This window comes from Alligator sinensis, unplaced genomic scaffold, assembly GCF_000455745.1.
Source record: "Alligator sinensis unplaced genomic scaffold, ASM45574v1 scaffold599_1, whole genome shotgun sequence".
Taxonomy (NCBI): Eukaryota; Metazoa; Chordata; order Crocodylia; family Alligatoridae; genus Alligator; species Alligator sinensis.
The window spans coordinates 2,025,651-2,049,914 of NW_005841968.1; the positions used below are offsets into that span (position 1 = coordinate 2,025,651).

A 24,264-nucleotide genomic window follows, 5' to 3' on the forward strand; every position below is an offset into this window, starting at 1 on the left:
CCCCCAGCCCCAAGAGACTTACCAGCTGGAGGCAGCTGTGTCAGCTGCCTCTTTAGTCTATGGCCAAATCTTTTCTGAATCTTTTTCTGAATCGATTTGGACACTTCGAATCGATCTGGAGCTTTTAAGTGGTCTCCCATCTCGATTCAGATTTGGAGGTTCGGTCCCCGAATCAGGCCAAATCTCCAAATCAAATTGGCTACCAAAGCTTTGCACAGCCCTACTACTGAACCTGCATTTTTTCTATGCATTTTCTTTTGTTGAACTACATGGATTGCTTCAGTTTACCATGTGGTCAGTACTACCTTCTAAAATGTCCAGCAGCAGTCAGGCTATTGTTGAGTTTTCTGCTGACTCTGAATAGCCTCAGTTTTCCAGCAAGCTTCCTCAGATAGCTGGGAATTGGTTTCTCAAAGCCTGGTCTCAAGGACCAAAGTCCCATATCTGTGCTTGCAGCTGCTCCTCTCTCTTTCCTCCATCTTCCCTAGCCCCACCCCACAACCAGGGGAAGTAGAAATTATTGCAGCTGCCGCTGAGACAGCTATGCAAAGGAGGGGGAACACAACGTATGCACCCCTCTACACGCCCTGCCTCCCTCAACTTCCTCTAGCAGTTGGGTGTTGCTGATTTCGAAGCATGCAGCTCTTTTAAAACAGAGCTTGTTTCTGTTAAAGTTTAAATTAAAAAGAAGATTGCCATCAGCCATGGTTGGGAATTGGCAAAAATCAGCTGTGCAGGGTGCTGACTCACAAGACAACTAGACACCATTTTAGCAGCCACTTGAAAAAAAATGTTTCCATTGTGTTGGGGCATCTGCAGATTTTAAATTTTGCATTTCTCCCTGATGGAATAATTTTTCTTTTTAGCAGGTAATATTCAGATTAAGTACCGCCATACTTGCCTACCCAACATTAGCACTGTTTGTGAAAGTACTTAGGGTGTCAGAACACAGTTATTTGCTTGCTTGAAAAGCCTCTGAAAACCATGGCTTCAGCAGGCATATAAGATTCAAATTTGACTAGTGCTTTAGAAAATGGAGGCTACACTTGAAAGTAAGAAATGAAAGCCTCAGAGGCTTCTTACTTTTGCCAGTTGTTCCACATCTGGGTGCTGTCCCTCTCCCCTGATTCCAGCAAGTAGCACAAGGCAGTGAAAGTGTTGGTGAGGGACAATAACCTGCATTAGAAGCTGGGAACCATCACTTGGATATGAAGGCATGGACAACCACAGTGGCAGGTAGGAGGGCTGCCTAAAACTTCCCTATCTTTTGGATTTGGAAAGAAATCCATGTTTTACCTTTCTAGCATAGCTACAGCTCGTCTCAGACAGCTGCAGACCTCCTAAGCATAGTGTGCACTCTTGCCCTGACAGTCCATCTGGTGGCAATTTATTTTTTAAACTATATTCTACTCCTGGAGTCCCTGACTCTTATTTGGGCTCCTGACATTCTTGTTTCAAGGAGGAATAATTCATTATGGGCAGGGAAGGGATGGTATAAGCTTGCCCAGAAGAATCAGCATGTGCCTATGGTGCAGCCTTTTCTGGATTAATCTGATATGTTGCACTCCAAGAAAACTAGGAGCTGAAAACTACAGAAACAGAAAACAGAAAACAGCTCCTTACTGTACGCTCTTTGGGATCGGCAGTGTTTGTGCGCCATTTAGTGCTGTGCCTCTGCAACGCACAGGGGCCAAAAGAGGAGTGAGACCCCAGAAGAAGAGGAGGGAGAGGTAGTTAGCTGCATCCGTCTGAAGTTAGGCGGAAGGCAGGGTAGATATGCACCTTGATCAACTAACTAAATCAGAGATCTAACATAAATCAGAGGAAGAAGAGGAAATGTTTGAGCGGTGCAGTTACAAGGCATGACTATTTATGTGGAGGATAGGGACTCAAGTGTGATATTTCATCTGGTACTCTTCTGGGATATTGGGAGGGGACAGCTTGCTGCCTGAGAGCCTGTTCTTGCCCTCTTTCCTGCTGTGGACAGAAAAGGCAAAAAGACGTTGCCTGGCATGGCCTGCATCTAGCCGAGCAGATGTGACCTCTCCACTTGGGTCTTGCTCCTTTCCTGCCCGGGCTGGGTTGTGAGGGGAAACTGCACTCGGCTTTTTCCTTTGGCTTTCTCGTCTCAGTTCCCCCCCAAAGCCTGCAGCTATTGCTCATGCCTCAAAGGAAGTGGAGAAAGGAAGGGCAATCTTCTGAAGAGGCAAATGCAGCCATGATGCATTTCTGGGGATCAGACAGGTAAGTCATTAGTCCAAGAACTGTGAAACGAAGCTTGGAAAGTCCCTCAGAAAAGCCTTTGCAGCAGAGGTGTGGCCAGGCAGGGAGGCAGGGAAAAACGCAACTTGAAGGAACTTCAGGAGATAGGGCTTCCCCTCGCTGCCTGTGATGGACAAGTCTGGTTGTAGCCCAAACTGCAAGCTTGAGCTTTATGACACCTCTGCAAAACCCACGGTAAAGGGTCTGTGGATATTAGGGTTGGAAAGGAGCTCGAGTGTCATCTGGCCCAACCATCTGCAGAGGTGCAATATTTGCTGAGAAGTGAAGTAAATTTTCAAATTCATTTCTAGAGAACAATATATATTACCTTGCATCTTTTTTTCCAAAATAATTGATCCTCTGGCAGAAAGCAACACATGAAATGATATATAGTTTTCCTCAGGTTAGGCATGAGAATGCATCAAAATGAGAATTATGACTATGGCATCACTCCAGCCTCTCCGTAATATGTGAACCAATTTCCAAAAAAAGGCTGAATAGGTTGTTTGTACAGAAAGTAGAACAGAGAGAAGGTCTTGTTTGGTAGAAGAGAGAAATGTTGGCTTCTGCCTTCTGAACTGGGATGAACATAAAAGATCACTATATGTATACTCCAATTTTAAAAGAGTTAAGATAATAAAACAGAAGAGGGGGGAGAGAGAGAGAGAGAGTATGTGTGTGTGTGTGTGTGTGTGTGTGTGTGTGTGTGTTCATTCTTAGGCATTAATGACATTTCTTCAGAGATTACTACTGTGATCCACAGTGACTGACTTGCCACAAGTATAACATTTCTCTAATAATGTTGACTCTTGCTGGTTAATGGATTCAAGACATTTTCTAGGAGGAGTCCACACACTGAAAATTTTTAAAATACACTACTTACCCAATGGGGATTGTCTGTTTGTTTATACACTGCTCAAAAGGGAAACTGCTTACCTGTAATTGGACTTTTCTAAAAGCTAGTATCCTCTACAGACCCTCATTCCCAAGGTCTCAGTCCCTCAGCCAAAGGAGGAGACTAGGAAGCTGATGTTGTAAAATTCAGAATACTCACTGGGGACAGTTTCTGCACTGTCTCAAGGGTATGCAGATACATGTACATACAGCGACATACTGTAGTATACAATGGCTTGCAATAATCACAGGATGATAAACACTGAATTGCTAGTCTCGTAGGAAGTATGGTTCTAATGATGAAACTATCTTTAGAAAACATTAACCACAGGCAGCAATTCCCTTTGCTCAAAAGATAGGTATCTCTTCTACTGAGCCCAAAAAAAATCACACATTCAAAGTGTAACATTCAAGTAAATAATATAACAAAAAGAAGAACTGAGGAAGAATACAAACATGAGATAACCTCCATGTAAACAAAACCAACAGAATAAAGGCAGAGGACAGTTATGTTTACTTTTAATGAAGATTTTAATCAAGTATCCAGAGATTCTTATTTATTTTCTATTCAGTCTTTACTGAGGCAATTTTTCCCCGACTTCATTACAAGTTTGCCTGAGTAAGGGCTGAAAAACAAAAGAAAAATAATTGAGGACCTGAGAATTGGGACCAAAAAGTTTGCATATATTTTTCTTACAATGAAATTACAACTGGAAGCAAGCAAGTTTCAATTTAGTATGTATTTGGAACAAAGACATCAGTGGGAGTCTTTTCATTAATTTAAATTAACTTTAGATTAGGGCATTAGTTCCTGTCCCTGTTAAAAAATTGGGAGGGAAATGAGCAAAAGAAACCCCAACTGAGCAAAAGACTCATACTATGCAACTGGTCTATTTTTCTTGACAACTCAGTGGAAGCTATGGGAAACGTTTGCCTGGCAAATCCATATATCTGACACAAAAGCAAGAACACCTGAGTTACTTCAATTGTTAGACATGAAATCATTAATTGTGTGCTAGATTTTCTGATCCTACACCACTACACCTCAGAGCATTAGTATATTCTGATATCATGAAGGACCTCAAAACACTTATTCCAAAACATATACAGGCTTTTCTTCTTCCTGTTTTAAAAATACCGTGAAAATTGAGGGCCAAGCTCCGTTTCACCTATTAGACATTTAAATGTAATCCTACTGCACTATTCATTAGCCCCAGAAAAAAAATAACCTTTTTGTCTAACTTAGCTTTTAGATTACAACACTAAAGGCTGTGAGGAGGAAGAGGAAGAGGAGGAGGAAGACCTACTTACCTTTTTTGCATTAAAGGTTTTTAAAGGAACTGGGCAGGATGGAATAGAATTGCATTTAGCTGCTAAATAGGTGGAACAGACTCTCACCCTGGACGTACAAGCAAATGTTAATACAACGTTAGAGCTAAGAGTCTGCTTGCACTAGCCTCAACGGCCATCATAACTTGACCTGCTTATTTATAAAGAGGAGTCAACAGTAGGAAGCATAACATCCAGGGCTTTTTGTTGCTTTTTAAAGTTGCACACTTATTTGTTTTCATAATAAATGCGCTGTAAGTCTTAAGAAATAGGAACAGTTTTATGTGATTATACTAACATTCAGAAAAAATTATTTCATGTTTCCATGAGCCATTTATCAATGTGGGGCTGTCCTTTATGCTCCCCTTTGTGGGCTCTGCAGCAGCTGATGCGAAGTAACTTTATGACCAGAGCTGTGGTACAGCTCTGCCGCTGTGAATTATGGGGGCAGCAGTGTTAGTAACCAACATTACATTTACTGGATCACAAAGCAAAGAAGTTACTTCAGAAAAAGTCGAAGTTCAAAATGGCACTAGACTTTTTTTTTTAATTACATAACGGAACTAAGAAATAAACTTAAACAGAAACATACAAATAATTTAAAGACATGAAAGTACTAGCAATACTTAGAAAATTATAAAGCAGGGGAACTGTCTTCTTAAATACTTCAAAACAAAGGAGCAGGAGTAAGTATGCAATGTTTTCCCAGGAGTTTAATGGTATGCTTTTGAATTACTGTATCTTTTTAGCCAGTTTCACAACATTCTTGTATACAAGAAAAATAATTGAGGAAAATGCCAAGTCCCAGTGGGTTGAATTATCTTATATGCAGTTTGTTGCCTTTATTGTAGAACAGTAAATAAATCTAGGATTTTAGATCCTTGGAGAACACTGCTTCTCACCTCTTAAACCTTTAAAATAGGTTTACACTGAGCTTTTGAATAACAAAGCAGCAGCTTGTATTTTTTTTTTTAGAATTCTTCCATTACTAAATAAGTATTAAATAAAATATTGTGGACAAGTTTGCTATACTAAAGAGTAATGACGTACAAGTTTAACAAGTCAAGTTTTGCAATGATTAAATTAAAAGATGTGTAAACGATTAGTTTTCAAACCACTCATTTGGAAGACAGGTGATTCAACAGGCTATGAACTAGATCTTCTGAGATCAAATAAACCTAAAGTCAAAACTACAAGTCATGCCAAATCATTCCTAGCAGACATCTGCGAAAGCGAAAAACCATTAAACCATTTGCCATAATCTGAAATCTCTGTCCAATGTCAGGGATGTTTGCACTTCTGTGCCTTTAATATTTTATTTGAGGTTCAGATAAGGTTTCTAGTTTAGCCCAATGCTCAAATGATGTCCCAACACTGCCCATTAAAGAACGAACTCTGCCACATCTGAGCTTTGGTTATTCAACCTGAAGTTACCCTGTCTCTCAAGGCAAGTGTTTTTAAAATTACAGATGTTTAAAACTAAACTGTATACACAATTTATAATGCAAGATATGTACACAGGATGTTCTCCAAAACAAATCCATTTATTTTTAATATAACCACATATGTATTAATGCTACCCAAAACGCAGCTTACTCAAAGTCAACGTGCCTGGCTTATCTGCTTTAATAAAATAACATGCTTACCTGTCTTGATCTGGGTCTCCCAGGAGAAAACTTTCTTTTGGTAATAGCTGGTTTCCCCATGCCAATTTTCGGAGTGACAGATACGTAAGTTGCTGGGAGAGCACATCCAGCAGATGAAATCAGTGCTGGAGTCTGACTGTGCATCACATCGTGTACAGTATGCAAGTCTAATGACACTGCTGGAGAGGAAGACACACTTGTCTTGCTTATACCAATTGATGATGGAAATGAGGAGCATGTCTCAGCTGGTGATTTAATGGGTTTGCCTGCTAGTGGTGAACTATTTTTTGCACAATTTTCATTTGCAGGAGCAGTTTCCACTTCCAAGTGAACAGCTGGCGTTTCAGAGCTTTCACAGGTTTCTCCCTTTTCTACATCGTCTTGCACTCTTATTGTCTCCAATTGTTCTACCACCTTAAAGGCAGTTTCCTCCTTATTCACAGGCTCTAAGGTTTCTGGTGCTGTAGTTATGGCCTCAGGTGCTGAAGGTGGAGGCTGAGATTCCTCAGTGGATATTCCTGACATCTCAGCATCTTGCTGTAATAGTTGTTTCTCTTCTACTTGAGTGTCTGACTCCTGCTGCGTTACAGCTTGAGCACTCTCTGTCACTTCCATCATTTGCTCACTTTGACTGTTGTCAGGTGCTGGTGTCGGTGTTCTTTTAGGAGATGTTTCCATTTCAGCTATATCAACCTGATCAGGAACTCCCTTTTCCAGTTCAACAGTCTTTTCATCCTGTGATATGTCTATAACTAAAGAAGAAAATAACATTAGAGATTCATATGAAAACATCAGCCATGAAGCAATTTTCGATATTTAAAAGAAGTGGAAGGCATTTGAACATTACAACATTTGTCTCCCAAAGAACAGCTAACTAAGCTGTTAAATGGTCACAGGCGGACTGTTCTCAGGCCACACATGCACTTAAACTTTAACCAGCACAGTTATGAGTATGGAAAAAATAATCCCACCCATACCTGACAAAGCTATACCAGCAAAAGGCCTAGTGTACACACAGTTTTACACTGAGAGAAAAATCCTTTTGCTTGTATGGCTTGTTTTGTTCAGGAAATGGGAGCTGAGGTTAGACTGCAAATCAACTTGTCAGTATACATCAGGACTTTTATTAGTTGGGTTTCCCAGTATTACTATACTAGCAAATCCTTTCTAGTAGGCACCCAGGGTAGCCCCAAATCTTGAGATCTTAGAGCAATGTGCTTTCTGGATGAAAAGGCTTAAAACAGACTACCCATGCAAAAAACCTTAAATAATTAAACAACAGGATGATGCAAAGACAGCTAGTTCTCCAGTGCTGCAGCATATAAACAAACTAGTTATTAGATATTATGTCTTTCTAGTGTTGAGAAGGCTTTAGCACAAGGCTTTGACAGTGAAACTCACCGTCACCCAGGGTAGCCCCAAATCTTGAGATCTTAGAGCAATGTGCTTTCTGGATGAAAAGGCTTAAAACAGACTACCCATGCAAAAAACCTTAAATAATTAAACAACAGGATGATGCAAAGACAGCTAGTTCTCCAGTGCTGCAGCATATAAACAAACTAGTTATTAGATATTATGTTGATGAGAACATTAGGACTGAAATACACTAAACTTGTACTATCACTGCTAATTAATCATTAAAATTGTATCAAGGAGAACAAGGAACACACTTGTAAAAAAAAAAAAAAGAAAAAAAAAAGGTAGACATTTATTAGATCTCTACTATGAAATACTTGGTAATTTCATCCCATTATTGCTGGTTATCTAGTTAGTTAGGTCAAAGATGTTCTCAAAAAAACAAATTCAGAACAGATTCAAGTTCTACAAGCTTTCCACTGAGTCTCCCTGCCTCCAGGCACATTTTTGGTTTTGCATTTCCTTGTTCTGGTCTCTTTGTTGGGAGGGGGAAGGCCCACACTAACAATAATGGACACTGACCAAAAATTTCAGAGAAAAGTGTGATTTTTTTTTTTTTAATGGTGAAGTTAGGTATTTTGTATTCTCTTTTCTTCTTATACGCTACATTCTTCACAGCTTTTCATAGCGTCTGATGAAGTGAACTTGGATGCACAGAAGCTTGCACTCTATATCTTTTTTAGGTTGTTTATAAAGGTGTGCATCTACCCTTTTGTGAGAAGCTCCCTTTTTTTGTAATTCATATCCACTTCCTGCCTAGTTGATTTTCAATGCGCTCTCCCCTAGCCTAAAGGGTTAGAAGGGGGCTTTGTCTATTCCAGCAGAGAAAACAGAGCTCTGCAGCTTCATGATGAACCTCTCCTCTTTCCTGTTTCTTTTAGGAGCTTAGCTTCCTCTTGGGACAGTAGGGAGTAGCTGGGAAGGGGTAAAATTCTAGCTGGGTGGCAGATCTGAGGGATACAGCAAGATCCCATCGGCTGCAGGACACCCAAGGGCATAGATGGCCTTTCACCAGAGCTGGGGTGCCTAGAATGACAGCTGTCACTATGCGCGCCATACAGTGTTTCTAATACTGTAAGCACTTTCACATTTACAACAAAGAAGTTAATACCATATTTCAGAGCATCTCCAAAGACTTCTTTTCCTTACAACTCAAAATACACAGTAAAACAGATTTTATCATAAATACTTTGGTAATTATGATAGAACTGAACAAAAAAAGTTAATGACTATTTCATAGCATATTTACACTTTTCCTTTTGCTTTAGCGTGGTTGGAGGGGAGCAAAGAGCAGACAACAGTACAGGAAGGCTGTCTTCCTCAAAAGCATGAGGACAGGGATGCTGACAGCAATGTGCGTTACCTTTGAGCCATGTATGTATTGTAACAAAGTATGTTAAAAACATTACAAATTTTTCAATTTTAGTATTCAGGGTAGAGACAGCCATGTTATCCTGAAGTGAGGCAGAAGGCACTTTAGAAACAAACTAGTTTCGAGGCATGAACTTTCACAGGCAACTAATACTACTTTTAGCACCTAAAACGTCCTCTCTCAGAGACTCTGCTAACATTAACGTGATATTGTGAACTTCAGTTCAAAGGAAAGCTCATTTAGATAGGTTCTAAATCTGGGTTTAATGTATAAAACTGATCTCATGGGCATAAGATGCTACAAGATTTGTGAAAGGTCACACACACAGGACAGCATAGCATCGGACAAGGTAGCCTGTTGTCTACTGGACTAGGTACAGACACTGAAAAGGCCCAAGGCAAAATTAACCTAAGTTACAGTTTTCTGTAAGTGGCGTAGTTTATATTGGTAGCGAACAGAACACACATTTGCCCTTTGGCGGTGGTTTGGGGTGGTGCAAATCTTACACCGGGTTTTACCATTTTTAAACCAGTCTGTGTGCACCATGCTTCTATTCCGTTACGAGTGTAGACTGGTTTTGTGCACCACACTTCTGTTCCAATCACTTATACTGATAAAAAGTGTAATGTCTGTACCTGGCTCAAAAGCTTACAACTCTTTCAATCAGTTAATTTCCAAGATGTTATCCCTGCCCAACGTTCAATGTGATTAACAACTTACAAGAACCTCAGAGTATAAATAAAGATCCAATGAAATATAAATCACTTCAAATCACTTAATCCAGGGGTGTTAAACATGAAGTCCAAGAGCCAGATTTGGCCCATGGAGCTGCACCATCTGGACAGCTGGGCTCCTAGGGAGGTCAGGAATTCAGGGGCAGGGTCCAATACCAATATGTGGGATATGGAGCCCTGTTCAAGATGTGTATCAATGGTGGGAGTGTGAGCAACAGCTGCATTAATATTCTCCATAATACTGTGATATTCTCCATAATACTACTGGAGAGGAGACAAAAAACAAACAAAACACTAGGGGAAAATCCTCAGTTGGCATAAACTGTCTAGCTGGACAAAAGACTCGCCCAAACGTGCAGATCAAAGTTTCTCATCTTTTTGTCATATAGGATCATGACAGCAAGTTACAGTATGCAAGAGGAAAGCAGTGTAGATGTATGGACCTGAATCAACTGTGACGGGTAGACGTATGGGTCTAAGCCATCAATTTCTGAGAAATGGTAAGCCTCCATTTGTAAAGACTGATCAGAATTGCATCTGCTTCTTTGTTTTTGCAAGAGTATCCCATTAAATGCTCATGTTTGTTATGCATTACACCAGAGGGATTCCTTGCCTTACAACCAGCTTGCTCCCATGTGGCATTTTTGATTGGTATCATCTCTGTGCAAGTTGAATATCATCCCACTGGAATTTTCCCAATTTTCTAAATTCTCAAGGTCCTACTGCAGTTTCACTTGATCTTCTATTGTTTGCAATTCTTCTTAAATTGGTATCACCATCAAATTTGATTACTTAATCTTCTAGAAAATCTGTGAAGCTATTATATGGTACTAATACCGAAAGACATCTTCAGAAGCTCATTTGACTTCTCAACCAGTTTTTATTATAGTTTGATTGTTTCTCTCCATTTCTGAAGACTAATTTTTGTGTTCATACTACCATGTCTTCATTAAGATAAAAATCTTCCCAACTTTTACATTATGGGCATTTAGTCCCAAGTACGAAAGTGGTTCATTTAATTCACTTTCCATTGGCAATGTTATTTAAAATAGAAACAACCATGATTTGTCAGGTTTTTCTTTAAAAAAGCTTAAGAATTCCTTCCCTCCTCACAAACCTACGAGTCTTTCTATGCATGAAACTGTCCTGTCAGTATTTAACAATCACTTGCTGCTTGCTGTTTCAATAGGCTACCTAACAGTGTTGTTAGACGAACAAACTGATCAATATTTAACCTCTGAAACCATGAACTGGCAACATTCAATTCTTGTGTATTCCTCTTGTGTTTCCTAGGTTCCTAGCAATGACTTTACATTATCAACTTGTCACCTATATAATCTGACATTTGTTTCAGGATCCTACATATAATATTTTAAAAGTTCATTTTTAAAAGTCATTTCTGTAAGGTCTCCTTAAAAATGCATGATTTTTGTCTTGTACTTCTGAAAGTATTGACTGCTCAGAAGTCTCATCCAACAATTTCCATGATGCATGTACAATATGTGTGCATGTGACAAAACCTTTTTGTCATTAAAGCCCTTACATGTATCATGTAATCAAATAACTTCTACTCCATCGTGCACTCATGAAAAGGCAACAAGTAAAAGTGAGTTTACTCAGGTGCAAATAGCTGTAGTAAAACACAGACCACAGAACATCTGTTAGTCTGCTAGCTGCTGGAGAAGCCATGATCAGGAAACACGATGCCAGGACTAGACTGGGCCATGTTATATGCCCAATAAGGAGAAAATCTTTAATTGTGGTGGCAAGACGTGAGAAGATGATGATTTTCACACACTGTAGCAGGACAGCTCTGCTAGCTTTTTGTTCTAAAATAACTGGGGCTGAAATATGCACAGTGTTATCAACACTAATTATGTGCCACACACTGTTTCAGGCAAGCAACAGTTATAAAAAAAGAGAGAAAGATTAAAGCTTCTCAATACTTGTAATGAGTTATGATGACACAATACAAAACCTGAAAAAATTACTTTGAATTCTTTGCAGAACAGAAGCAATGTAAGGTCACACTAAGGAAAACAGAAATGAAAAATGTATTTAAAAAAAGAAACAGGGAATTAAAGTTACCCAGCCAGCCAGCCTGTTAGATGGGACGTGCTGAGCAATTGTTCGGAGACAATCACGTTAAATGCTTTGACAAAAAACTTTGACTAATATTATGATCCCTTTTGGAAGACAGAAGATGAATCTTCTGATAGGGATGTGGAGCTTTTCATCATTGCAGGAGGACAGACTGGAGACTCCCAACTATCACAGCCAAAAAGAAAAGGTGAAGTCATACAACTTAAGGGCAGGTTATGGAAAATAAGACCCACTCCTATAGCCAACCTGTAAATATTCACCCAACTCTGAGAACGTTGGGCGGGAGGAGGGCATGACTGACAAATGATTTGACAAATCACTGAAAATATATCTTAATAGTGTCAACAGTTCTAAACCAAATGTCATACACTACAAGCCTGACATTTCAGACTGAGTATTTCTGAACTGAAGGATAATCAAATATCTAATATTGAAGACAACAGTCTTACTGATTAGAAGCTTCTCTGGCTTTGGGCTGTTTTCTTATGCCTTTAAATGAAACTTCTTCCTTATTTAATAGGGAACTTTGAAAAATGTGACATCATTCTTCAATTGGCAAGTCCAGCTTTCCTATAAGATGCTGAAGGATCAGAAGTTGTAATGTTCTACTGAAAATGTGTAAAAGCAGAACCAAAGAAAGGTGTATAGCTAACATTTGAACTTAAGGGTAAAATATGTAGTACTTGATACCGTATGCTTGTGTTAGACACATGGTATAATTTCTCAAAATCCAAGATTTAGCTAGTTCTCCAGTTTTGTGTAGCAACATATGCCATTATTCAGAGTACAGAATGTGAGAAAAAAATTATCCTGGACAGCCTGATATTATATTCAGAGTATGAAAGGTGTTTGTTTGGTTTTTTTTTTTTTTACAACAATTTCCCCTGCTTCTCTGTGTTTTCAAAGCAAACGTGATACTTTTTTTGGTTGTTGATTCTTCTAGAGATGAAACAAGATATTGGAACAAAGATAAGAAAGATAAAAAATGGAGATTCAAAAGGGGTATGAGAACTCTTTACAAGTACACTCCTTTGCAGTCTTATATTAAAAAAAAAATAAAAAAAATCAAGTGGTCCATTTTAGTACACAGCATCAATAGCAATTTCTGAAGGGCGGTCCACCCACCAAGAGAACAGATGGGAAGGCAGTTGCAACAAGGGCGGGGGGAGGAGGAAAGGGGGGATAAAGAAAACTTAATTCAGAACAGGAGGAAAAAAATGGCTTGTAGTTTTGCCATGGCCTATTGTTATAAACTATAACATCTATTTAACAAAAAATCACTTCCAAAAGAAATATAGAAGACATTTTCATGCTAGAACAAGTGAGTGGATAATTTAACCTGTGCAGCAAATATACTGGGAGTTCTCAGCCTTTGGATATGTTCCCTAAAACACACAAGAGACGTTAATCCACAAGCTTTTTGTGGGGTGTTCAAACATAAGACTCATATAGAAAATCTAGGGACTGAAGATATATGGCAAAAAGTAACATGATATTGCCTCACCTTTTCTACAAAAACACAAGCGTAGAAATTTGTATAACTTCTATTTCCAGATTTCAGGAAAAAAAACCAAATACCCCTAAGTACATAATTGAAAGTATAACGTTTTTGAGACAGATGTTCAAGACATTTTATAACTTCAAGTCTGGCTTCACTGAACCAATCTTTAAAGCAAAGTCAATACTATCACTGAAGAATTCAGATGGTGGCATCTACACAATTCATCTTACAGTGTGACAAGAAGTTACACAAATCCTTAATGAAAGAACAGGCGCACTGTACATATACTGCTATTTTGTCAGGCTTTGAAACTTGCATTCTTACCGTGTGTGACACATGCAGCGGTTGACTCCTGGCCAGGGCCATCGTCAGTAATTGCTTGTTCCTGAAATGCCACATCCTCTGCACCACCTTCAATTTCCATTTCATTTGTACAAGCTTAAGAAGAAGCAAAATATTTATCAATTTTGACAAGGCATTTATTCTATTAAGTTGGCATCAGTGGTTGCCATCATTGCTTGACCTCTTGGTTTAACAAAACAGTATTTAAATATGTAATCTGAGTTAAGGCAGATCAGGACAACTAGAAGGTTAGGGGGTATATGCTAAAGATTAAGCACCTGATCCTCATCAACACAAAAACTGCTTTATACCACTCTGGCAATTGAAAGGAACCAAACACTCCATGTTTGCATGATTCTTGTACAGAATCTGCACTCACTTTTAGATCTCTTTATATTTTCAGTGTACTGGGGCCATAGATGTCCCCTTGTATTTTAGAATAAAGACCTGAAATACAAAATAAGGTGGCATTGTGGGCTTGGAACACAGTAAAAAAGGTTTTAACAACCATTAATATTTGGAACATTGACCTACTTGCCAGACCCAGCCAACATGAAGGACAAATTTTGCAAGTAAGAAACAGGCCTTCTTTTATCTATGAGGTTCCCATTTTAACTAAAGGAAGTTGCATGGAAAAAGACTTGCTCATAGAGTTCATAAGCTGTTTCTTGCACTGAAGGCAACAATATGGTGCGCAATACCAGATGTACACTCCCCTCTCTCCCCCAGACACTGTTAAACCGAATAAAATTCATTAAAATGTACTAAGCAAAGTAGGGGATAGGGAAAAAGTGAAGTTCACATTATACTTCAGCTCCTAAAGAGCTGATCCTCAGAGGGCTTTAGTGTAAAAAAAGCAAAGTGAATATCACTTTTTGTTCAGGAAAGCCTCTTTCAAGTTCAAAAAGCCAAAACACATTAAATAATACCACTTTTAGCACCTACAACTTAATCTCAGAGACTCTGCCAACATTAAAGTGATATTTAACTTCAATTCAAAGAAATGATCATTTACATGGGTTCTAAATCTGGGTTTAATGTATAAAAGTGATCTCTTGGGCGTAAGATGCTACAAAACTACACTCGTATAATGGGTCCAGATTACTCCTAGTAGTTGAGATGACAGCCCCACTCTTCCTTGGGGAAAAGAATATATTCTTCAATGTTTCTTCCAACTAAAAGTCACAACAAAAGAAACAATTTCAACTTGAAGTATCCAAATAAAAGCTGCCATCTATCTAGAAGTGTTTTCCCTTCAAGGCTGGAAAACTTTTAGGATTAGTTTGATGTGTTAGTTCAGACTTCTTAAACGACCTGAATATACTATTTGAAAAGTTCAATAACCTCCACTAACCTTTCAAGATAGAAGTGACCTTTCAAGATTTAAGTTGCTAGTCATGCTAACCTGTTATACATGTTCATTCCTAACCCTCTGCCATTCATTTATTTATATTTACCTACTGTCACTGCCCTTCTTCAAGATCAATTTTTCATTATCTCCCTTCTATTCACCAAGGATGTATACCTACAAATACTGCCAGCATCCAAGATAGTGACTTGTTTATGCAATGCACTGGCCTGCACATGTGGGAGTATTCCTTGACTTTTCTGGCCTCAACCAGAAGCGCTTGATGTTCCAAGGTCTGAACACCTAGCAACTAAGCTACCTGCTTCTTCTATAGAAGCTCACAATATTGGGATATTAGACTAGCTGAATTAGTATTGGGCTGGCAAAGCACACCGGCAAGCAGTGCAGGATTTCATGTGCGCCCTCCTGAGGCAGAACATGCTGATTTTATCAAATTTCTAGCCTCTCTCTCTAAGCTTAGACTTCAAACAGTTTTCTCCTTAGAAAACAAAACATCCAGGACAGTAAGCACCACTCATCAGAAAATGTGTTGTGAAGTTGCCAAACAAAGTCAATGCTTGACTACTATTTTATTATTCAAATAATAATATTTAGGTAGTAAGGTCTAGTGAACAGCACACACTGGACTAGGACTCAGGGACCTGATTTCTATTCTGATCCTGCTGTTACCCTGGACAAACGACATCTTATTTATTTACCAGTGTTTCACCTGCCATCTTTCTCTACCTTGTCTATTTAGATGGTAAGGTCTCCGAGGCAGACTGTCCCCTACTGTGTGGAGTTAATCACATTTGTTCTCAGTTGGACTTTTATAATGATAAAAATGTACTATTACATGCTATTTAATTATTTTAATTAAATATACTTGTCAGAGTTATTGTCCCTTTAAGTAACATAAGCCCAGTTTCCCTGGGATGGAACAGATGCTCCCCAGCTGGACCTAAATGAGTCGAGGGCCATAGCGCTCAAGACTAATAAATAGAGAGATGAAAACCGGAAGAGCCAGATATCTACAAGAGTTTCTGAGAAGAAGTACCTAGCTGGGGTTTGGGAGTGTTAGTGGGACTTCCTTGAAGAGCTGGGGATGCAGCAGAGGAGTATACCTGCAGACCTGACGGAGCCTGGACCTAGGGAAGGCAGCAGAAGGGTTGGCTTGCTAACTTTCCTGTGATGAGAAAGAGCCAAAAGTCTGGAGAGGAACAGAAGGCTTTGCCTATTAGCTTCATCGAAGCTGAAGAGCTAGGAGGCCAGATAGGGCTGAGAGCCGTGGGGAATAAAGGAAGGACTCACCTGTTAACTTCTCAACATTGGAGAACCAGAGCCAAAGGGCCAAGGAGTGAGAGTAGGAAGACAACCCCCAGACGCGGTTACTGTTGGGAAGGGGAGGGAAGGACTGGGATGGTGGGTTGACAACAGGACTTTGGAACAGATTTGTGAGTGGCAGACAATGCTAGAATTGGAGATATGAATTGGAGATACATTGTGTTTTGGAGCTTTACAGACTATGCGCACATGGAGGTGGGGGAGGAGGGGTTGAGTGTTGAGACGCCCTTCTACACATCTTTATGATAACTGACCATTTGATATTCTTGCACTTTAAAAGAAAAACGTTACCTGTCATACTGCCAGATTCAGGAACAAGTTCACAAGTGTCCATTATATCACACGGCTGTGTCTGATCCCCTTCTCCTTGTTTACAAAGAGGGCACATGTAATCTTTTAACTGAGAATCTAATTCATTACCTGGAGGTTTGTCGCATTCTATGTGAATCCACCTGGGGAGATTAACTTAATGTGACTATGCGATTTTAATAAATTATCAGTTGTCCTAATATGAATCAGTCTAAATATAGAAATTTCAATGCTATATTCCAATTCTCAGGGCAAACTCAATAAATGACTAAGCATTGCAGTTGTAAAAATTATGGCTACACAGACTCTGTAATTTGGCTTATTCCAAAAGCAAGAACTAGAGAATGTGATTCTTTTTGCAACTCTGAGGCAATACTGCTTTGGGAGGTAGAAAGAAACAAAAATGAGTTTCCAGTACACCCAGCACAGAACAAACTTAAATACTAAGACCTAAGCTTTGTTTAAAGCCAGTTTTGTAGCCGTGATACTGCTGTACATCATGATATTCCACAGCTAACCAATGAGTATTTGATATCACCTCCATATATTTTCCTATAGATCCCCTGTATTTTTTTTCATTTCAGACCTAACACTGGCATATCTGAAAAGAGAATAACTATTTTGTAAGTTTTGCAAATAGAGACAATTACAAAGAATTTCATTTATGTTTTACTAATTAACATGACAAATTTAATACTAGAAAGAATTTAAAGCCAATATTCATAAAAGTTATTCCTTGACAGCTCAAGTCTTCAGCTTACTCAGAGTGAGAAGTACCAGCAGGATAAGTTTCTTGGTGAAATTTTCTAGCAAGAGGGAGGACAGTTTCCTGCCCTCTCCTATTTACTTGTCTGTTAAAGATTATAAAAAAAAGGACACCTACCTATTGCCACTGCGGGCAGTATTTTAGAATGACCCTTGCCCACTAGGAACTGAAGCAATTTCAATAGGCTAATTTTATGTGGGTCACTGAACACACTGAGTGATTTAATTAACCATAAGAAATTAGGTTTCTTACCTTTTGCACATGTGACAGTGCAACATGTCTTTCTGGAAGTCTGGGTGGCACAATTTTTCACAGAAAGGACAAGGCAGGTTGTCTTGCTGTTGGTAACAACTGTCACATACCAGACAGTTGTGGTGCCACTGACAACTGGTTCTTGTGCCACACTCAGCACATACTCTGCAGTTCTGAAATCACAAGCATTTAGTTTTTAATTATGATGCTTCACAACATGATCAGATTGTTGGTAACTGACACTTTCCCCTCTGAATGGGCATTTATTCTGGGTAAATGCTGGTAGAATAGTACAAGATTAATAACAGCCCTGAATTTGGATGCCTTCTACACCTGCAGAGTATGGTAAGCGTGGGCGTTGGCAGGAAACATTTCCTTGTATCTTTATTTGGAAGGGACACCCCTCGAGTGAACAGATACTTCAGTCTGAAATTTCATTCAACTGTTGGCTTCTTGTTGAGAATACCAGCAAGAGTGCCAATTAGCACCAGTTGTAGGGATACTTGTGTCATGCTGATGCCTGTGTTTTGTGAATGGAATTGAGACTGAACCGTTCATTTCCCAAAGCTCACCAAAAAAACCTGACTTTAGAAAAAATAAATCATTACCTTTTAAACACATAAATGACTACTGTATTACTGCTCTTTTTCTGTAGAATACATACTACAAAGCTCATAATAACTAAATTATCGCTCAAACAATAATGGGGTAAACCTAGACCCCATGTTCATGGGGGAAGAAGGCCTCTGAGCAGCGGAACTGATGTCCCCCCCAAAAAAGAAGTATCTGGATGTAAGGACCAATATAGGGTTTTATCTACTACAAACCATAGGCCTCATCTCACTGCAAACCCCCAGGACAGTGATGTATAAGGACAGACATGAACAAGTGAAAGGGATCCACCTCCATAAGGATCTTCCCTTCTTCTCCCATAGTGCGAGCTGCTTAACTACCCTATACAAGCTACTGCAACCAATGGACCAAAGTATTCTTCTTGGAGCAGAGTGAAGCCACACCACAAGCCGGTGGCAGGATTCCTCCAGGACTGCTATGTAAGGACATTTCATGAAGAAATTACTAGATGAAAATCTCCTGTTTAAATTATATAAGACAACTATCATTGGGATGCCCTCTCACCTTAAAAACTGTAATACCACCTTAAACCAAAGGGCATTGTTTGGATCCTTTGAATCCAAATCTCTTCCTTCCCACAGGGAGGAAGGGTGGGGAAAGCACTGGGATCTGTTGCCTCCGTGGTACAAAACTAAGACCTTTAAAACATTTTCATGACAGGGTGTGAAAGAGAGATGGACTTCTTCCATCCCACTGGTTAGGATACTCACTTGGTATATGGAAGATTCAGGTCCAAGGCCTTGTACCAAAATCAGACAAAGCAAGGGCTTATTAAATATTCACTGGGCCAGAGTAACAGAGAATTTGACAGTGCAGGGACTCAAACAGAGGTCTCCAACATCTCAAGTGAGCATTTAACCACTATCGGCTATTTTGAGCGCTCTTCCTTCATCCAAAGATTCCATCGTGGGCCAGAGAAACCTCTTCCAAACCATCTTGTTTCCAGAAAATGTTCTGGTTTTGACAAACTGGCATTTTCCAGGGGGAAGGGAGAGGAAGGAGGGAGACCTTCCCTCCTTGAAACATTATCTTGAAACATTCCCCAGCAACTCTAATCCAAATGTTTTTGCTAAACTCATTTTTTTGTTACTAACTGCTGCCAAATGATCTTTTTCTTATAGCCTCTTCCCACTAAGAACACAGAAACAGTGGGGAGAAGATGACCGCTGGTTTTGCAGCTGAAGCCACTGAACTTCTCACTGTACTTCATGACAAAGAACATGTTACATTTTTCAGTTTTGGACTACAAAGTCATCATGTCTGGTTGATAACGAGGTAATGAAGTGACCGTTGCCTGCTATACGATTACTGTATAGCTGCGTCTTGCTTAGCATCAGCACCAAGAGAAAATAAGCATGATAGGAAATCAGTGCCTCCCTAGTTTTAATCTCAGCTCCGTCTTCAACAACTTCTAAGCTCTAGGTCTCAATTTTCCAAAATGTAAAATAGATGCTAACACATATGCAGTGCTTTACACATATATTTTGATAATGTTTATACAGCATTTTGAGCACATGTACCATGTTAAAAAAAATTAGAACACAGATTTCCCATGCAATTTTTAGATAAATTGGGAACTTCTTATCTACAGATGTACAATTTTAAATGTACAACATATGTATTGAATAGGCTGGGTTTTGCATAGCTATTGTATTTATTTTGAAGTAAAAACAAAGCCTTACAGATCTAGGAACCTGACTAGCTGGCAGAGACCTTTCCAGTAGCAGAGGTGGCTGGCTGGCTTACAGGAAACAATCTCCCCAGCCAGAAGATGAATAAAAACAATATATCATGTAATACTGGCGTAAGGAATTAAATAAACAAGATTAGATCAGATGTGCCAGCAAAATGCATCTTCAAAGAAAACAAGCAGCATATTTTTAGTTAGTTTCTGTATCTGCAATAAAGTCTAAGTATCATTCTATACAATTCAATATCAGAAATATTATCCATGACTAATAAAGCTATATATTTGTATGTTCATCTGTACTTCTGGGTTGGGAAAAAAATCCATTTTCACATGCCTGGGTCTGAAATCTGTGACAAATCATACTTACTTAGGAAACCCCCTTTACTCCACAAATAAGCACGTGGGCTTCCACAGCAATAAACATGAAGTTAAGTAATATTCAATGCAAGGGTACCAACATCTGGACCCCCCCCCCCCCACACACACACACATGGAGAACTTAAAAAAATGGACTTACTTTGCATTTCCAGCCATTTGTTGGCACTGAGTCCATAACTGGTTGTAGACAGAAAGTATGGTAACCTTTGTCACACGTATCACACACGAGCATCTTGTTGTCTTCCCCAGAATGTCTAAGAAACATGCCAACAGTGATACTTAAAACACACAAATCAGTTTACGCAAGCCATACTGAAATCACTCTTTAGAGAAGACTCTAAATCCCAAATGAAAATAGCTGAACACAAATGTCCCTTTACCTAACAGCAAAAAGAGATGGGCAAAGACTCTTAAATCCACTTTTTAAAAAGCTAAATACAAGTTTGCCTTATTTACAAACTTGTTGAGCATCGCAACACTTATTTCTGGAAATCAGGCTGCCTTCATTAATGTATCTAGATATAGATTTAGAAGTCTAATCCACAGGTTTGAAATTTTAAAACAAAACACGACTTAAAGATCATTCCATGAGGGTAAATCACCTCACTTTTGAAACATTCTGTCTTAGATATCTGAAAAGACTTTGTCACACTATTTACTACTCAGAACAAATGGCTCCATTGTCTTTTTCCAAAAAAGAAGTTGCCAGCTACCAGGCCCCTCAAAAAAAAAGTCTACAGTGCCAAGCCAAGAATGTTTGTATTTTCATGCATCCATCATTAAGAGATTTTTAAGAGTTTCAAGACCCTTACATCAACCCTACAACGAACCACTGGATAATGTAAATTATCAGAACTTTACCAGCTTTATTGAGAATTTACCACCGTCGTAAAATCAGCCCGATAATTTTAGAATTTTTAAAAGGTCTGGAAGCACTTTTTAAGATTTAATAAGTAGAGACTGTGAGCAAAGGTACCAGAAAGACTTAGTTTTCATGAGGCAAGGCGATTTAATTGGAGGAGACACTTGGAACTTGACTAAATATCATACAAAACATTAGAAAAATATACTACTCCATTAATGGGAAACACATTATCAAAGAAGAGGAAAGCACTATCCTTTGGTCTTGCAGAAATAGATCACCTTATCCTCAACAATATAACATGCTAGGTATAAAAATATCACTTTAATAACTATTCCATTAAATTTTGGGGAGAGGAGGTGTTAGCAAGCATTGAGACTATGCTGTGGAATTCTTGTAGGGCTCTTTGAGAATATGCCCCAATATTAACCTTTGGTTGCTGCCATCTTCTGCAGCCTGCCTGCGGTGGGGCAACATCTTTCTTTGAAATGTCGGTATGTGAAGAATACCAGGTAAAAAGTGGAGATCTTAGTAAAAACACAGCATTGGTGGTGCCCTTTGCCTCATGTATTGGCTATGATAGGCATCAATGAAGTAATCCTTCATTCTCAGATTGCCCTTCTTGATAGCCATAAAACTCAGTAGTAAACTTTTTCATTCCTCACTAAATGCTTTATTAAGACCTAATAGATTAGGTCTTATGAGAACAATGGTACAAGAATATCCTAGTTCTCCAAGTGAACTCTGGTGATACCTCTGACAACAAGTGGTTTATATGGTTTCAAATACTTGTCTGGCTCATCAGTGACCACTGTTGACTTGTCATCACGTTGAAGTTACTTAAGTAAGCCACACATTTGTTTTAGTGATGACTCATTGGTTTACTCCCTCTGCAAAATATTGTGAAATAGAAGAAACTGTCTTGTGCAATGAACGCTTGGCAGCTGGTGGTAGGATGCCTCACATACATGGGTTCTACTTCTGATAAAAATTCAGACGTTTTGTGATTGCAGTGATTTAGGTTGACAATGTATGCTAACCAGATGTAGCTGGAGAAGCAACCCCTATTTTTAGGGGAAAAAAACAGTTTAAAGCACATAGTTTATTAATAGCATTTGTTTAAAAAATAGCACACACAATATCACCTCCCTTTCGCACTTACTTGCAATTCTGGCACACTTTGCAATCAGGACACTGCCAACCTGCTCTTTTTAAAGGTGTTACTTGTATATCCAGGCACATCCCATGGTAATGCTGGCCACAGGTAGTACAAAAAAATTGATCCAAGAGGTCTCCAGGGCTGTCACACACTGCACAATTTGCTTCTTCCTTTGCTATAATTTAACACAAGGTTTTTCAATTATTTCATTAAAAATGTTTTCCTAACTACAGACAGAAAGCCAACTTTTCTGTAACTTTGGAGATCACACACCAAACATTTTTAAAAGATGAATCAAGTTCTTTTTAAGAATTATATACCATTCAATGAACTAGAGAAAGCTATGAAAAATCCTAAAGTTTAAGGAACTGAAACTTAATTTCCCTAATGAACATATATTTAAATGTTTTCTGAAATCTGTTAGCTACTCTTATCACAGTAAAGTGTACACACATTTTCAGTCTGCAAAAAAGGAATCGCACCAAAACAGATTTGCTTTTCTCTTCCCATTGCAATCACGAGACACTTAAAGCCTATTCTAGTCTGTAATGGCTAGAGACAGGATCCAAAACAGTCTTAGCATTACGTGTTTTTCAGTCTTTTGATATCTTATGAAAGTGGCATTATACTTTTTTCACTACAGCAAGTTCAGTACTTTTAAATGCTTTTTAGTGATTTAGTCCTACACAGTAGGATACATCTAGTTAGTAGAATGTCAAGATTCTCCATCTAATTATCCCAGTAAAAACGCTTTGGCCATGTCCACACATGGAGGCACGTGTGCTTGAGGCAGCTCAAGTAGCAGCAACACAAATTTGTGCTGGAGATTTGTGCCTCAGCACATGTGCTCAAATATGCACTTTGGCGTGGGGCAAACTGTGCCACTTGCAACAAATTGACCCTACCCAGATCCTCCTGGATCTTCAGCTAGGAGGAGCTAGACGTGGGGGCCAACACGTGTGCTGGCCCCAGAAGTATAAAAGCTGCCCTGGCAAGCAGCTCAGGGCTACTTGCCATCAGGAGTTTCTGAGGCCTGGCCAGTTGATATACAGGGACACTAGCCCCCTGTGCCAGCTGGACTGCTACCACAGCCCTGACCTAGAGTGGCCCCTGCACTCTCTACCCACTGCAGAAGTCTGGTAGCGGGGGCTGCTGCCTGGCTGTGACCTGCTGCCACCTGCTACAGCATCTGGCTCCTTGGACCTACAGCCCCATGCCTGTGCGCCTGCCAGACCTGGACGGGGATGGCACAGCCTCCTGGGCTCTGGTACGGGCACTACAGCAGAGCTGCCTGCACCTCTGGGCCAGCTGCCAGTGGGCCATGGCTGCACAGTTGGCCTTTGTGTGGCATTGCTGCCATGTGTGCCCCTGCCCTGCCATCTGGGCAGCTATCACGTGGAAGATGTACTCATTCTGGTGGCCTGCTTTATATTGTCAAACTGTCTCCTCCTGGCCCCAAATGGCCAAAAGGTCAGCCACCTCATCTGCTCTCCAGCTGGGTCCCCAGTGCCAACCCCGGGCAGACACTGTGCCCGAGTCCCGCCACTTCCCTCGCTAGCAGGAATCCTTGTGTTCCCTGTTTAAAAATTGCAAAAAGAGTAAAAAATCCCAAATTCACTCATTAAAATACCACAAAATCTGTGTTCTTCCATGATTAAAGTGAAACACCACTATGCGAGTGTGAGCGTGAGTGTGAGAAAGAGAGAGAGACAGAGATAGAAATAGAGAGAGACAGAGAGATCAGTTGGGCAATGTTTTATTGATATATTTACAATTTTAAAGCAACTTGGAAGGTCTTTATCATCATAATAAAATAAATTCTAAATATCTATATGCTTTGATGTTTGCTTTTGGATTTACCATTGAAAAATCAGAGCTCCTCTTGCCCTCTTCACTAACCACGGTATGACATCTTAGAACCTAC

The 24,264-nt window shown here is 39.5% G+C and overlaps 1 protein-coding gene across 1 annotated transcript in view; it reads right to left on the bottom strand.

Annotated features, from left to right (window-relative positions):
• Positions 1–24,264, bottom strand: part of KMT2C (lysine methyltransferase 2C) — a 282,429-nt gene that overhangs the window by 120,670 nt on the left and 137,495 nt on the right. The window contains 6 exon segments of the mRNA XM_025200451.1: positions 6,132–6,883; positions 13,582–13,695; positions 16,583–16,743; positions 17,619–17,791; positions 20,459–20,573; positions 22,344–22,515. Coding sequence (XP_025056236.1) covers positions 6,132–6,883; positions 13,582–13,695; positions 16,583–16,743; positions 17,619–17,791; positions 20,459–20,573; positions 22,344–22,515 — 1,487 coding nt within the window.